This window comes from Marmota flaviventris, chromosome 3 (assembly GCF_047511675.1).
Source record: "Marmota flaviventris isolate mMarFla1 chromosome 3, mMarFla1.hap1, whole genome shotgun sequence".
NCBI classification, from domain to species: Eukaryota; Metazoa; Chordata; class Mammalia; order Rodentia; family Sciuridae; genus Marmota; species Marmota flaviventris.
The window spans coordinates 95,711,129-95,727,662 of record NC_092500.1 but is presented as its reverse complement, the minus strand read 5'-3'; the positions used below and the strand labels follow the sequence as shown (position 1 = coordinate 95,727,662).

The 16,534-nt window shown below is 39.9% G+C and overlaps 1 protein-coding gene across 1 annotated transcript in view; it reads right to left on the bottom strand.

The window, feature by feature from the left end:
* Nucleotides 1-10,642, bottom strand: part of Grin2b (glutamate ionotropic receptor NMDA type subunit 2B) — a 298,103-nt gene extending 287,461 nt beyond the window's left edge. Inside the window, exon 1 of the mRNA XM_027955946.2 lies at nucleotides 10,232-10,642. Coding sequence (XP_027811747.1) covers nucleotides 10,232-10,642 — 411 coding nt within the window. The remainder of the gene's footprint in view (nucleotides 1-10,231) is intronic.
* Nucleotides 10,643-16,534: the final 5,892 nt, after the last annotated feature.

The window sequence follows — 16,534 nt, the reverse complement described above, 5'->3', positions numbered from 1 at the left end:
AAACAAACAGGCTGGTAAAACATCAAAAAAATAAGCAATATATACTAGGTATTCTCTAAGGCATTAAATTTCTGTCCTATGTCAAACATGATATCCTAAAATTATGAATGTATTAATTTTACCAGTCAACTTAAACTTTGAATAAAAGTATCAATAACAAAAAAAGAGTCTATTTATCTCACTGCTTTATAGATAATGCAACTGAGACTCAGAGAAGTATAGTAATTTGCCAAAGGTCACAGAGTAAACAGAAAACGGAGCCAGAAAATAACCTATGCAGTGTGATTCTGGTGTTCGCCTCTGAACTAGGATGTGTGCGGTAGTTTCCTAGGGCTGCTATAACCAATTACCACACACTTGGTGGCTTCAAACCATAGAATGTATTCCCTCAGAATGCTGGAGATCAGAAGTCTGAAATCAAGCTGTGGATAAAGGAGATTCCTTCCCTGCTTCTTCTAGATTCTGGTACTTTCCTTGGTTTGTGGCTCAATAATTCCAGCCTCCTCCTCTTTTTACCTAACCTGTGCCTTCCCCTCTTCTGTCTCTTAGAAGGACATGTCATTAAATTTAGGGCCCACCCACATACTTCAAAATGATCTCATGGTGAGATCCTTAATTATATTTGCAAAAACTTTTTTGTCAAATGAGGTCACATTTACAGGTTCCAGGGATTAGGACATCCACATATCTTTTTGAGGGTCACCATCCAATCCACTACAACCTGTAAATAAAGCATACCATTTAATGAGTCTTAACTGTTTGAATGAAATTTGCTATTGTATGCATCACACACTGTGGGGTATGCTAGGGAGACGAACATTAGTAAGTCATGGCCAGTCCCATCTGGGCCCACTGGGGAGCAAGGGAGACCAATACATAAAAAAAGACAAGTTACAACAAAGCATAAATAGGACACAAGCAGACCACAAAAGAAGGGAAGTAGTTAATCTATGAAGATGGGAGTCAGAGGAGGATCCAGGGAAAAAGTTCCAGACTTCTCTTGAGAAGTGGATTGGTGGACCAGAAGGCACGGAGATGTAAATCCACCAGGACACTCAACAGCTATAAATAATTTAGTATGGTTTGACATCACCGTTCAAGGGCAGGGAGGTTAAGAGAGATCCTGGAGAGGTGGCCTGGGACTTGATCAAAGAGGATGTCATATTCCAAGCTGCGGGAAGCCTGAGCAGATTTTTTAGTGAAAACATAACAATCAGATTTGAGTCTCTAAAGGATCACAGGTAGGCTTCCGCATGGCAGTGCAGACGAGAGAGAGTGCCAGCCCTTCCATGACCCAAGCACGCATGGAGTGGTGACACCAAATGCCGAGATCCTGAGAAGGTGGAGCTAATAAAGCCTGATGACCGCTTGCGGGGAGGGGAGTGGTCTGGTTTGATTCCCGCACTGGTAACTACTTCCTTCTGAGAACTCGCTTGGTTTCAATATTGCCCCTCTTTCCTGGTTCTTCTTGTCCTCTCCCTCTCTCTAGTAAAAGTCTGGCTTACCTCCTTTACCACCCGCAACGAGCCATCTCACTCACCCTCATGGTTTCCAGTGCCCTCTCCTTAAGTGAGTAGAAAATAATCACCTATACTAATTATCTGTATGTGCAGCCCAAATCACTCTTTTTCCCTGTAGCCCAAATCCAACTGCCTACTAGACATTTCACTTTTATGACCCATCTCTGTCCCAAGTTCCAGTCATTCTCATGCTCACCACCATCAGATGTGGAAACATCTAATTACTCTTCTCATCATAATTTCTGTGGTTAGAGCAAAAAAGGTCTACAGGGCTTCAGAAGGTCAAGGACAACTTGAAAATCCACTGAATGGCATTTTGGAGAATATGAGAGATTAAGAAATAAAAACCACAATTTTCACCTATTCTTTAAGGACGTGAACTATAAAAAGGAAAGGGGGAGGGTGAACAAGGAGAAATGAAAGTCTTCACGCTTGCTTGTTTATTAATATGAGTGTGATCTGAGTATATTTATGGGCTGCAGAGGTATTTTTCAATGAAGGTACAATTGATATTCGGGGTAAGAGTACTTGACTGTGGGGCACTACCACATAGTACAGGACACTTAACATACTTGGTCTCTGGGTTTTACATGCCTAAGACATACACACACACACACACACACACACACATAACTATGTTTAAAAAATAATAATAATAATTTCTAAACATCTCCTGAGAAATCCTAAGAGGGAAGATGCCAGGAAGAAAGAATAAGTTGATATTTAAGGAATAAAGGGTAATACTGATGGACCAAGATCCTTGTTCTGGAGGATACATGAGGACACTGGAAAAAGGATACAAAAGCAGGTTTGGTGTGAGGCAGGAGAAAGGAGGTGTTTGGGCATTGGAATCACAAGGGCATTGGTTGGATTCCCGGGTTGTACTTAGTTCCTTTGAGAGCCACTGTCAAAGCCATTCCCATCCCTATTCCCATACCACCCCCACTACAGAGCCTGGAAACCACCACAGGAACCAGACACTGTCTGGGCACCTGAGATCAGGATTTGGGGAACACTTTTTCCTTGAGTATGGGCATGATGCCCAGAGCTAGGGCTGCCATATCCCAGCCATGACAAAAATGCCAAGAGAAGCCCAGATGTCGACCCTGACATTGCTGAGCCATGAACCACCCCCAGCAGGCACTGTCTCCAGGCAACCTGTTCTGAGACACCAACAAATACCCACTTGTCCACTATGAGCCAATCACTCCCTAAAGGTCTTGGGAAACACAGTTAAGCTCTTTGACTTGTAGTTTCCTCATCTGCAAAATGCAGACACAATATGTGCATCATAAATTAAATGAAAACACAAAATGATGTAACATATATAAAGTAACTAACTCATATCAGGTGGATATCTCAGGGCTTGACAAAAATATATGATCATCAGTGTTAGTCTTTCTCATCATAACCACGTAACAACTTAAGATAATTAAATGGAGTTTCAGAAGTAAACTTTTCTTGTTCTCAGAAAAGTAGAATAAAAATACCTTTAATGTCACTTTCCTGCATCTTGGACCCTTAAGTTACAGAATCAAAACACAATTTTGAATGAAATGTAGGTGTAGCCTCTATAAATGCGGCCAAAAGATAGAACAGAAGCCTCAGAAAGGGAAATAAAGATATAATCTTGGGGTAGAAATCATAATCCAAAAGTTTTTTTTCAGCACTATGCATATAATCTATTAAAAAGTAAGGGGGGATAGTAGAGGATAGGAAAGGCAGCAGAATACAACAGACACTAGTATGGCAATATGTAAATCAATGGATGTGTAACTGATGTGATTCTGCAATCTGTATATGGGGTAAAAATGGGAGTTCATAACCCACTTGAATCAAAGTGTGAAATATGATATATCAAGAACTATGTAATGTTTTGAACAACCAACAATAAAAAATTTTTTAAAAAAAGTAATTGGTGACATTTAGTAAATAATGGTCCTCCTGTATCTAACATATTACCACTTCCTATCTAGGACCTTTAATATCTCACACATTCAATAGTTCATGTTTTCTTCCATATTAACACTTTTGAATTTCTGATTGATCATGGATTCATACACTATTTTATTCTGCCATGTTCTTCAATGTTCTAGACTTACCTTTACTGCTTATATCCTATGTATATCAATCTATGGAAATCTAGTGAAAACATAATAATCAGATTTGAGTCTCTAAAGGATCACAGGACCCTTAAGTCTCTGCTTTGAAAATCTTGGTAAGTTCTGATCATGTCACAATGATATCACCACAGAGCTGCTGCTCATCCACCAGGTCTAAAGTGAAGAATATTAACATCCCCATATCTCCTTTTTTCAGTTAATAGTGAAAATTAGGATCCCATTTTCTGAAGAGTTGGAGGTTCAATGAGTTTGAAGAGCCCAGCTAAGGTCACAGGCTGAGAAGGAAAAAACCAAGGGTATTGGCCTCACAGCCCACATGTCCTCCTTACAATGCCACTTCCTTCTCATAGATACACCACCGCTTCCCTGGAGGGGGTACGAGAAGTGACACTCATGTATTAGCTTCTTCTACCTTTTATTTCCATGAATGCTTAAGCAATTTCCAGGTCTTTGATTTTTACAAATATTAAGACTGTACCTGATCTTCAAGCGGCCAATCTCTTGAAAGCCCAGTTTTAAAAGAGGATGTGCTGGCCAACAAGAAACATATTTCTGCTGGGCGCCATGGTGCACACCTGTAATCCCAGTGGTTTGGGAGGCTGAGGCAGGAGGATCGCGAGTTCAAAGCCAGCCTCAGCAAAACGAAGGCACTAAGCAACTCAGTGAGATCCTGTCTCTAAATAAAACACAAAATAGAGCTGGGGATATGGCTCAGTGGCTGAGTGCCCGAGTTCAATCCCTGATAGCTCCCCCAAAAGAATCATGTTCCTCAAAAGCTGATGGGAAGACAAAGAATACACACAGACTTGACGGCATAAACGGGGAAAAAATTTTAAAGTCAAGCATACCTGGATTCAGACTCCAGTCCCACTATTGTTCTAGCTATAAATTTGGTCCAGGTATATAAACTCTAATTTAGTTTCTCCATCAACGGAAAGGAAATACTTGCATAAAATGCTAATTAGCATGCTGCCTGGCACAGGCTTGGCATACCTTATTAGCTTTCCTCCTCTCCCCTTTCCTACCTCTATTTCTGAAAATATAGCATTTCTCATCCAAGAAATGCTGCCACACCACAGTTTGCTCTTGAAGCATTCTGTCCCAAGGAATACCATGTCACAGACAAGCACACACAAGGTAACAAACTAAGAGACTTTGGAAACTCGGGAAGAAGCATAGGGTGAAGATGTGAGTAACACAGAGCCATCGTGGCTTCTAGATGAAGTTGGGTATGGAAATCCACATGAGCAAATGGAAGGCAACAGTCTATTCACAGTGTGACACACCACTGCTGGTTCATTTGCTCTCTCCAAGTGAGCTGCCATCAGGTTAGGAGAGTGTAGGAGCCATGGGGAGGGAGGGAGAAGATGGGGCCAAAGAAGAGCAGAGGCCATCTTCTTCGTCCCAGTTGGACTCCAAAATGTGGCTTTCTGCACAGAAAATGAGAGCATCACTTCCCAACCAAGCTATTTAGAAAGGGAAGAACCAGAGCAAGAGACTATAGTGAAAACATATGTGCATGTCCTTTAATGAGGAATAATATTCAGATGCATGCTTTAGCCATAGACTTCAGTGTGATCAACCCAAATTTTCCCAGACTCTCACCCTGACTCTGGACACCTTCCTGTCTCCCATTCTTGCAGTACTACAGATTGGACCTCGAATCCCCTTGCCCGGCCCTACTATAACATCCACCTTTCCTTTCTCCTTCCCATCTCGTGCCCACGCCATTTTCATTGGTCCTGATGCCAGTGATAGAACAACTGTCAAGGGCTCTCACTCCCTAGCAGCACTCCCCAGTTTCTCCACCTGCAGAGTCTGTGTGCACAGCAGTGTTCCGGTATGTATTTTTCACATATTCTATTTCATTTTATCTTTGAAACGTAAATTGGGTGGGATGAAAACAAAATTTGTATTTTATAAAATGTACACTGAGTATCATGTAGCTTAAGTGATCTCATCACCCAGGTTTCCAAAGCTCATCAGAATGGAAATAAAAACTTGGGGCTTTTAATTCTTAACTTCAGTATCTCGTGAGGCACAATTGTATAATAGGGATCATGGATTTTGAAAGAGAGATTTCTGGGATTTGAATCTCACTGCCATGGCTAATTGTGAGCTGTGAGATCCTAGATTAGTTACTTAACCTCCCTGAGCTAAAATGTGAAAAATCCCAAGAAAGATTTCAGTCAATCAGTAAAGAAACTTCCTAGAAAGAAATGGTAATACACCTATCTAGTTTTAGTTCATTATTTGGATTCAGATGGGCATCCTAAATCCAGGATCTCAGGGAGAATAAAAGCAATTATAACAAGACAAAATAAAACAGGCTCTTTATACTCAGGTGGGGAACTGCCAAAAAAGCACCTCATACATTTTTAAGCATTCTCTGTTACTATCCTAAACAGTCTTCTGTTTTAAGTGCCTAGCAGTTTTTTCCTGGTTGGAGCTTTTCTTTAACTGAGCATATTCTTTTTGGCCATGGCAGGCTTCCATACTTCAGAGTCACATACTTCAGCGCCATACTTCAGAGTCCTTTCCCTAGACCCCATCTGAGCTTGATTGTCTCCAATTTAGAACTGCCCCCAAAACTGTCCATGACACTATACAATTGCCATTCTTTTCCTATGTCATGAAAGCTTCTCATTTCCTTCAAACTGCTCCACATGACTTTCTGTTTAACCTACTAAGTGCTACACTGGACACTTGGTAAAGCACTTGCTATGTATTATCTCATCAAATCCTCAACAACCCAGCAAAGCATGTGTTGTTATCCCCACAACACAGTCAAGGAAAGAATGAGCAGAAGGAGTTCATGGCCAGCTGGAGTCCGACATCTAGGAAGTGACAATTGAAACCAGCTCTTCTTTTCTTTCTTTTTTCGCTTTCATTCTTTTCTTTCTTTCTTTGGTCTACTTTTTTTTTCTTTTTTTAAACTATATCCCCAGACATTTTTTGAGACAGGGCCTCACTAAGTTGCTGAGACTGGCCTTGAACTTGTGATTCTCCTGCCTCAGCCTCCCAGGTTGCTGGGATTACAGGTGGGTGCAAACCAACCTAGCTTCCATTCTGAGCACTTAATAATTCTCTACTCTCGTGCTTCTTTCTCCCATAATATAAAGTACATTTCCTCATGGTGAAAGCAGAACACTAATTAATGCTTTTACTGATTAATTAGCATACACAGAGAAGTGAGCACATGCTATTTGACCAGATGCTGAAGTGATGAACTGTGTCTTTACTTCATCAAAAGTCTATCAGTGCTCTTTCCTACATCAAAATCTCCTTAAATATTGGAACTTTGTGCCCATAATGCAGTCTTCCACAACAGCACTTGATAAGCGGATTTCATTCTAAACAAGCTAATAAAAAAGTGAAAGCAGTCACAATTACCTGCCTCCTAAGGAGGGAAATAAGGTGAGAGATTTATTGATCTCCCTTGGGATGGTTACTGAGCCACAGGTCACAGATGTCCTGTATCATATCCACCTTCAAACATTTGGTCCTTTTGCCTCATTATCAATTCATAGCCATCAGCCTGTGCTTCTCCATCCTATGTTTATAAAATATAGTTATGGTACTTAAAATATACTTCTATTTTTAAAAAATGGCCTTAGATTTTGAGGTGTTTTATTTTTTAAACTTCCTCTGAAGGCTTATCTCTCTCAGATCCAGGGAACTTTTTTCATTCACCTTCATGCAAAGCCTCTGAGCCAGTGAACACTCCCCCGTGTAGCTCCTGGGAATCCTGGAGCAGCCACCCTCCAGGTCCCTATGGTTCCTGCCACCTCCTCCTCCTCCGCAGCCATCTAGCCACTGACTTTCTGATCTTCTTCCTTTCTTCTTTTTCCTCTTACTGCCTCCTTTTTAGAAATTCTTCAGGTCAAGAGCCAGTTAGATGTCACTTAAGGTATTTTAAGATATTACTAAAATCTAAAAATCATTGCCCACCTCCTTATATCAAGGGAAAAAGAAAAGAGATGGAATTTTGGGTGTGGTAGCAGTGTAGAGAGGAGGAAGAGAAGTGACCAGAGTGGGATCTCATCAGAGTGACCTGGAACATCACTTTACTGGATTCAGCTTTGCCTTTGTACTCTAGAAGGCAATAGACAATGGGCCTTCTAATTTTTCTCTTTATATTTTTTAAACAAGTGTGGAGGAGAACATGTATTGCCAAGGAATACTAGAGTATGTCTCATTTAAAGCTATCCATGCACTTTTTTGAAGAAAATGTATCAGAGCTACAAGCTTTAACATCTTAGTCATTTCAGTGACTCCATTTTCAAATGGACACACAAACCTCTCTGAACTACAGAAGTTTCTGTATACCATTCTGCTATACAGAAGCTTCTGTATACTATGAGTGCTGCCCCCTTTTACATTCTTGTTAACCCTTTTCTGTAGATATATTCCAGTATTGCATGACTATGAATCAAGTGATGGATTACTTGCAGTGAGATGACATCCCCACAACACCATATAACAGAGGAGAACGGAGAAGGCAGAAAGGTTTATGAGACCTTCACCAGCCTCATTATTTTTCTTGAAGGGCAAGAGAGCAAGGCCTTTGCAGCCAGAAACCAATGCTAAAGTGTGGCTGCCACTTTCTATAGATCATTTGGGATGTGTAATTTAACCTCTAAGCCTTGTTTTCCCCATTTCTAAAACAGAAATTAAACAATGACCCTTAGCTCACTGGGTAGTTAAGATTAAATAAGACAATGCATGAAAGTACCTAATATATGCTAAATACTCTCAAAGCACCTAAGGAGGAACCAGGGAACAAAAGAACCCAATTTCTCCACAGGAGCTGCATTTGAGCTCATAGTTTATATCCATGCCCAGAATTTGCAGGAAATAGCGAGAGAGCAACCAATCAGCATAGGCCTAACTTTTCCTACTAAGAGAAATAACACAGGTTGCATGATAATCCAGGTGAGGAAAATAAAGTAAGCTTTACTAGTTGTGTTCTGAAGTATTCAGTTATTTATTATTTTAAAAAATTGGTTTTTATCCATATCAACATTCTTTGGTGTAATATTGTGCCCTTAAAAATGCCACTACTAAAATAAAATATAATTTACTAAAGACAGAATGTTTTGAAACAACATCTATCCAAAGTGCAAACCTGATAGGTTTTGCTGCAGTCAGTACATTTTCCATTTAGTTTATCTTTCTTCCTGTAGCATGGGCTTCTCATGCTAGCACTTGTTTCCTAACATCTGTACCTGTGCTTGCATGCCTGTTAGAGTATCTTTCTCATAATGATGCTGAAATTTCCCCACTTAGTATTATTTTCAACTTAACCTCTCCCTAGACTGAATGTAAGGAAGCTGACACAGAAGCCAGGCATCTCCTCCTGTAGCTGACAGATGGCAGTAGTGGTCATGCAAGGTTATTTTAGTCTCTGCTAAGCAGCTGCAACGTTGTGGCTGTGCACTGGTGTCTGGGCTAGGTCTGAAGGTGTTTCCAAACATAATTAACTCCACAGCATGTCTTTCAAATACAAAACTAAAGATAGTTTTGAGAATTATAATAAGTCTAAGATGACCATGCCAAGGTAAAAACAATTTTAAAAATCCAAAGTGATTAAAAAAAAAGCAAAGATAAATGTTACGCTTGTGGTGAAATGAATCATTCCAAGATATGAATGACTGCAAAGGACAACACCTGTGTGAAAATTTCTGTACCTAATCAACATTAGGTACATTAATCAACAAAGCAAGGAAAAATAACTGAGAAATTAAAAAGTGTACAGACAAAACATAACCAAATGCAAAACAAAACACCTTTTCTGTAGTTAGAAACTAAGCACAAATGTCAGATGATGAGTCTATCATTAGACAATCTAATATTGGTGTGGGAGAGACTAGGATTTATTTGAGGGGAGCTTGAACTTGTGATCCTCCTGGGAGCTTTTCAAAATCGTGAAGCCCAGGCCAATCATCAGAATATCTGTGGGCAGGACCCAAACATCAATAGTGTTGAGAGCACTCAGTTGATTCCAATGTGCAACCAAGGCAAATAGCCATTGCTCAAATCTAAGCAGGGGAAAACTGAGTTGCTACTCATTACAGAGATTAAAAGCCTTTGAAATGTGTGGGGACATGTGTGATGAGCGTTGGACATCTTCCCTTCCCTATGACATTTGTATCTTCATGGAGAGAAATTACCTGCCTTGGAGAATTTTTCTTTTAATATTTTTGAAACCAGTATGGAGCAGAACATGTATTACCAAGGAAGATGAGAGTATACCTTATTTTAGAGCTATTTGTGTATTTATTTGAAGAAAATGTATCAGAGCTACGAACTTCAACATCTTAGTCATTTCAGTCACTCCATTTACAAATGAACACACAGACTTGCTCTGAACTACAGAAGTTTCTATATACTAGTATCTTTTTCTCACTTTCATCTCCAAACAACTTAGCTAGTTCCTGGTCTATCCATTCACTCAATGGATCCTAATTAACTTCCATCTTTAGCAACCTAGTTTTGCCTTAAAACAAATGCATCCTTTGATCCTCAATACAATCCACCCAACCCTGCCCCTAATACCAGGGCCCTTCTCTCTGTGGCCCCCTTTACCTTATCCGCCATTATCATAGAGGAGCCCCCATGGATGCCCAGGATGGGGGTGAGAGTCTGAGCAGAAATGAAGTCGAGGATCTGGGCAATGGCTTCCTGGTCTGTGTCGTCAGCAAACACCACCCCCTGGATCTTCCGGTCAGACATGAGATCACAGATGCGGGTGATGATGCTCTTGGGGTCGGTCTCATTCATGGCTACCAGCTCCACACGGGGCACCACTGAGAGATGGTGGAAGTCATCTTTCTCGTGGGCATCTTTGATGGCCACCTCGTCTGAAGTGCCCACGAGGATGACAGCAATGCCAATGCTGGGGGGGCTCTTCTGAGAACGAGCTCTGCTGCCTGACACAGCCAGGACAGCCAACACCAACCAGAACTTGGGAGAACAGCACTCTGCTCTGGGCTTCATCTTCAACTTGTCGACTCCCTGAAAACACAAATGGAGAGAATGGTTAAAATATGACCCACACTACATAACCTGTCTTTGAAGAGGCTGAACCCCATAAGTCAAGGACCTTATCTCCTTCTAGTGATCATCAAACTCAACTTCTATCAACTGCTCAGTCTCTTATCTCTGGTGTTTGCTCAGCAGAATGAGAGAAAAAGAAACTTTCAAAAGCCTCGGAAATCTTAGAGACAATAAAAGATGCTATTGCAATAGCCATCAGCAGCAAACAGAGACAAAGGAAGAAAAGAGGATGAAGTCACACCCAGTGCACAGGAGGAGTCTGTGAGAGGGGGTGGTCTGGCTGTTGCTGATGACCCCTGACATTCTGGGTATAACCCGTCCTCTAACTGATCTAGGCAGAGGCCAGGCCAAGTGAGCAGCAAAATGGGCTCAGCAGAGGCTGCCAACGAAGCATGGCCTGAGTAAGCTGGGAACAGGGAGCTAAGATATGGGAGTCCCACACCCTTGCTGTCTTCACCTTCTGTTTGCCTCTCGGAGGACAACAGCCGTAAAGTGCTTCCACAACCCTTCCAGGAAATGGCTCTTAATATTAAATCATAAGAACAACCAATACACGGTCAGTACTTTGAATTGATCCTGTCATTTATCCTTTTAAAAACCCAGTGGGGAAAAAAATAAGAAAAATATTATTGTCCCCATTTTATAGATGTTAATGGGAAGTCTCAAAGAAGCAAACTGACCTAAGACTATGAACTGTTTAATAAGTAAAATGATCTTCAACCCAGATCTCCTGATTTTTGTATTCTAATGTGTATTCCATTGTATCCCATCACACTTTCATATCGATTACTATATTATTAAGAACAGTGCTTTTCTAATCTCTTTATGCATCAAAATGTGGTGAGTTTAATACTATTAATAACTGAAGTAATGTAAGGGACACTTTGGGACATTTTTCCACTTTTTTTCCTAATGGCATTAGTAGCACTGACTTCCCTGAAATGACTGACTACCTATTTTCCATGCAACTCACCACTGTTTTCCTACTAAGAACTCCTGCCTCTCTTCTTCTACACATACCCCTAAATCTGACACACTGCCCAGACTAAGGACACAGAGCTCCACAGAATATAGCTACTAGTCATTTCTCTACGAGTCTCATCATTCTCCAAGAGCCCCTTATTTGAGTAGAAAAGTCCTGCACAACACTTCCATTTAAACAGTCCTTTATTGTACATCTGTTACATGCCCTGCATTGTGTTAGGCATTTCCTCATATGCAATCTCTTTGGTCCTCATGGGAACCCTATAAATTAGGCTTTTTATTCCCATTTCTCAAATGAAGAAACTGAAACTCAAAACAATTACATAATTGCCCAAGGTCAATGGCATTATAATACCAGAATACCAATCTATAAACACAGCATTCTAACACTGTAAGGAAATATCCTACAAACTGCACCTAGAACCAGAAGCAGAGATTCTCATTCTTCTGTCTTCAGCGAGGGTACACAAGCCAGGAGGAAGATGCTGCTTACTATCTCCTATTTATTTGGAAAAGAAGTAAGATACTAATGACCTAAAAACATTTGAGAGTTTGACTAACAAAAAGAAAAAAAAATGATAATAAGGGTGTTGAATAAAGATAGATAAGGAAGTATTCAGACTGAGCAGACTGACTAGAAAGGGTCTTGAGGATCCGAGAGTAAGATGCTGGGGACATTTTGTGGCTGAAGAAGCACAAAATCCAATCCAGCTCTTGGCAGAAAACATTTTGGAACCCTTACTGTTGTAGTCATCCCTCAACACTGCCAAAGAGACCTGCATCGATTGCTTTGTCTGTCTCTCTCTCTCTCTCTCTCTCTCTCTCTCTCTAAGACGAGTAGCTCCGTGGCTCATGCTTGAGCAAAGCTTATTCCTGACAGTTTTCTGGCCTCCATGTCTCTGTAGATACAGGGAATGACTCCACCAGTCCTGAAAATCCACACTGATGGGCTGTGCAGTCAAGCAAGAGAACCGGGACCCAAATTCCTCCTCCCAGAGTCTGAAGAAAAGCAACACTATAGGAGAGTTGAGCAGCACTGAATATTCAGAGGAAAACAGTTGGATTTAGCACCTCAAAGAGCTGGGTACAAAAAAAATACATATGATCTGCTTGATTCCAAGGACTGGTTCTCGAGGAGAACCAAAAGATTTAGAATTTGGCAAAACTCGCAGCTAACTTCATTCCAGTGGGATTTTAATCCTACAGTTACAAGTCCCTAAATTAGATTCCTTCACATTTAAAAGTGGTCCACTCTGCTATGACAGTTTATTAACTTTAATGCACTCTACACTCTCCCACTTTAAGGTTTTATTTGCTCTCTTTAAAATATCTCTTGTGTTCCTCTATTTCTTCTCACACAATATATTACACTTTGTTATGCAATGGCTGCTAGTGACACTCAAAGAATAGAATCTCGTTTTACGGAGCATCTTTTTTATGCTCAGGATAGAGCAAAGCACTTTACAAAGCAATACATTATGGGAGATACCAGCGATGGAGGACCTGTGAGACAAACAAAGAGGCCGCTTTGAATACAAACTCAATTTCGAACACTGGAAGGGGGTTTGTGGAAAGAAAGCGCATAGTCCAAGATAAGGAAAGTGACGTTGCTCCCCTGCTCAGACAGACCGTGGTCAAGTCTTGCATCACCTGCTCTCTGAAGCTCCCCCCATCCCCACTGCACTTCAGCCTTCCCCTGTAGAACCGAGCATGGCTTCCTTTGGACACTCACCAAAGCCTATGCAAATCTATCTAAATACACATACCACTTTATTATAGTCATACGGTCATGCATCTGCCTACCTTAACTAGTTGATAACCTCCCTGTGAGCAGGACCTTTATGGTTCAGTAAGCATTTATTGAGCAGCTTCTACCCTGCAGACATTGTTTTTGGTGCTGAGGATGCAACAGACGTAAGCTCTACCCTTCAGGATCACAGTCTGGCAGAAGATTCAGACACATAGGGAAAGTCTTATCACTATTTACAGACTTTGGGGTCTGGTAGTGCCTCATACAATAAATAGGGGGACAGAATAAGTGGAAGCCAATATTTTCTTTCATTAAGTTGGACCATAAATAAAATTGTTGATATATGAACATTTTTTATCTATACTAGTTCAACCTACTGCGTACCACATATGATTATTGACAAATTTCATATATTTTAAAATCTTCATAAAAATTATAGGTCATTATTTTTCCCTATATTACAAATGAGGAAACTGATTTTCTGATCCCGAGGGGTAGAGTCTATGTCTGTTGCATCCTTAGCACCAAAAGCAATATCTACAGGGTAGTAGGTGCTCAATAAAGGCCTACTGAACAATAAAGGTCCCTACTCACAGGGACGTTGTCAACTAGTTAAGGTAGGCAGATGCATGATTATATTACTATAATAAACTGTTACATGTATTCAGACAGATATGCACAGTATATGGTCAAGATCACACAGCAAATAAAGGATGGTATCAAATTTCATCCAAGTTTATCTGATTCCAAAATCCTTTCTTTTTTCTGTTCCGGGGCCACCTCTCAGTACCAGTGGATATTGAGTGCATGAATGAATTAATGAATGAAATCACCAAACTGGGCTTTCTACCAGACTAACAAAATGCCTGAGGACAAGCAAGTCACCTAATTACCTTCTCTATTTCGTCATCGATGAAATCAGGATAATATCCCTAACCTACATAAATGAAAGGTTTTTGTGAAGATCAAATGATAATATGTATATGGAAGTGCTTTGAAGAATATAAAATACTCCACAGACGCAAAGGATGTTACCTTTAAGCTTTTAGAAGCTGTTCAAGGAGCCTAGCTATTTATGAAAGCACAAAGTGAGCATGTGGGAGGTGGGAGTGAGAGGATGTCAGACAGAGGCTGAGAGGAATGTTAAGAGGAACCTCACAGGGGGCAAGAGATATTAGTTCCCTCAGCAATATAACTTTCCTGAAAAAGATGTCACATAATGGCCTCGGGGTAACAGCAGACTCCACTGACAGCTCACCAATCATGTAGCAGAATTCAAGAGCCATTCAGGCCAGGACCAGAGCTGGAAATCAGTGGAGCTCAGCATACCAGATCATGCTATGAACCGAGGCATCCAGGTGCACAAGCAGAACCGGCCTCAAGGCAGCTGGATTAGATTGACTATTCATCTACTGACCCTCTGCTTCCTTGAAGCTTGGACTGAGTGACCTCTAGATCTCCAGCAAGCAGAAGGCCACAGCTGCCCATCTTCATGCCTTTAACTGAGGCAGCGTACAGCAGGAAACAGTCTACCCTTGGCTCATAGTGGATTCTAACAGACATACTTCTGGGTGAGAAGCTGGACCAACCTTCTCCCCAGAGAAAACTGAGTCCTGGGGCAACCCCAATAAGAGGAGTAATGAATAATTTTAAGTCAAAGTTCCCAGGCACCATCCTTTAATGAAGTCAGGATGCCATTTGGAGTGACTCAATTAATCATGATTGAAATGTGATAGGCAGAGAGTAAAATTAGGATTAAGAGCACTATAAATATGCTTCAGGTCCAGTTTCCCAAGCTACCAATAAAGACAGAAAGCTAGGATATACAGGCCTTAAAATGTGTCATAAGAGACAGGGTTGGGGTGTAAGCCAAGTATAAGCCAGGTAAAGTGAGTGATGTAACCTTTTTGGAGGTCAATGTGAGAATATCTATCAACATTTTAATACCAAGACAAAATAAAAATCAAAGGGGACAATGAGAGATGTCATATCCTGGAACCAAAAAAGATACAATAACTATGAACATATTTGGATCTAAAAATATAGGCTTGACACATATAAAGCAACAACTAAAATTTCCATGGAAAGAAACAGATTACTCCAGCAGACAAAAGATTTGATTAAGCAAGACATAAAACAAAAAGCATGAATTATGAGCTTGAACTAATTCAGAAATCTAGCAATCCATAAAGAACAGAGAATACATAGACATCTTTTTAAGTACATGAAAAGTATTGTCTACAATAATACAACAACCAATTCTAAAGAACCAACATGAAATAATTGCCACAATTCTAAATGTAACAAAATTAGAAATAAAATTTTTAAATAAAGTTAAAAACATATCACGTGTCCAAAAACATCAAAAAAAATGATTAAATAACTCTAAAGATAAAGAGGAAATCATTAAGAAAAATTTAAAAATCCTTTAATAGAATAATCAAGAAAACATTAAATATCAGGGCTGGGGTTGTTGTTCAACAGTAGAGTGCTCATCTGGCATGTGTGAAGCCCTGGGTTTGATCCTCAGCACCACATATAAATAAATAAATAAAGGTATTTTATCCAACTACAGCCAAAAAAAAGGAAAAAGAAAACATTGAATATCAAAATTTCTAGAGCACAACTAAAGAGAAAAATACACTTTTAAATTTTTTTTAATTTTCAAAAATTAATGTTCATAAGAAAATGCGAAAATAAAATGATCAATTTTCACTTATTAAATACTTAACAGAGCCAAGCCCGAGGAGAAAGAAAATAATGAAGAAACGAAACACAAAGGAAAGAAAAAAAAAAAAGCCAAACTGATTGACTGTTTAAAAGACAGACAAATTTTAGATGAGACTAAACGAAAACAAAAAAAAAAGGAAATAAAATATGTAATTGAAAAGAAAATAATGCACATGATATAAATTTTTAAATAATAAAAGTGTATTATGGAAACTAGATGCTTTCAAATTTAAAGTAGATTTTCTAATAAAAATAGCAAGGAGAGAAAGGGGCTCAAAATAATGGAGAAAATTTGAACATAATAAGCCATTTAAAAAAGTGAAAAGCTTATCATATGTCCAAACCTGAACCCACCGAAACCACCCCTA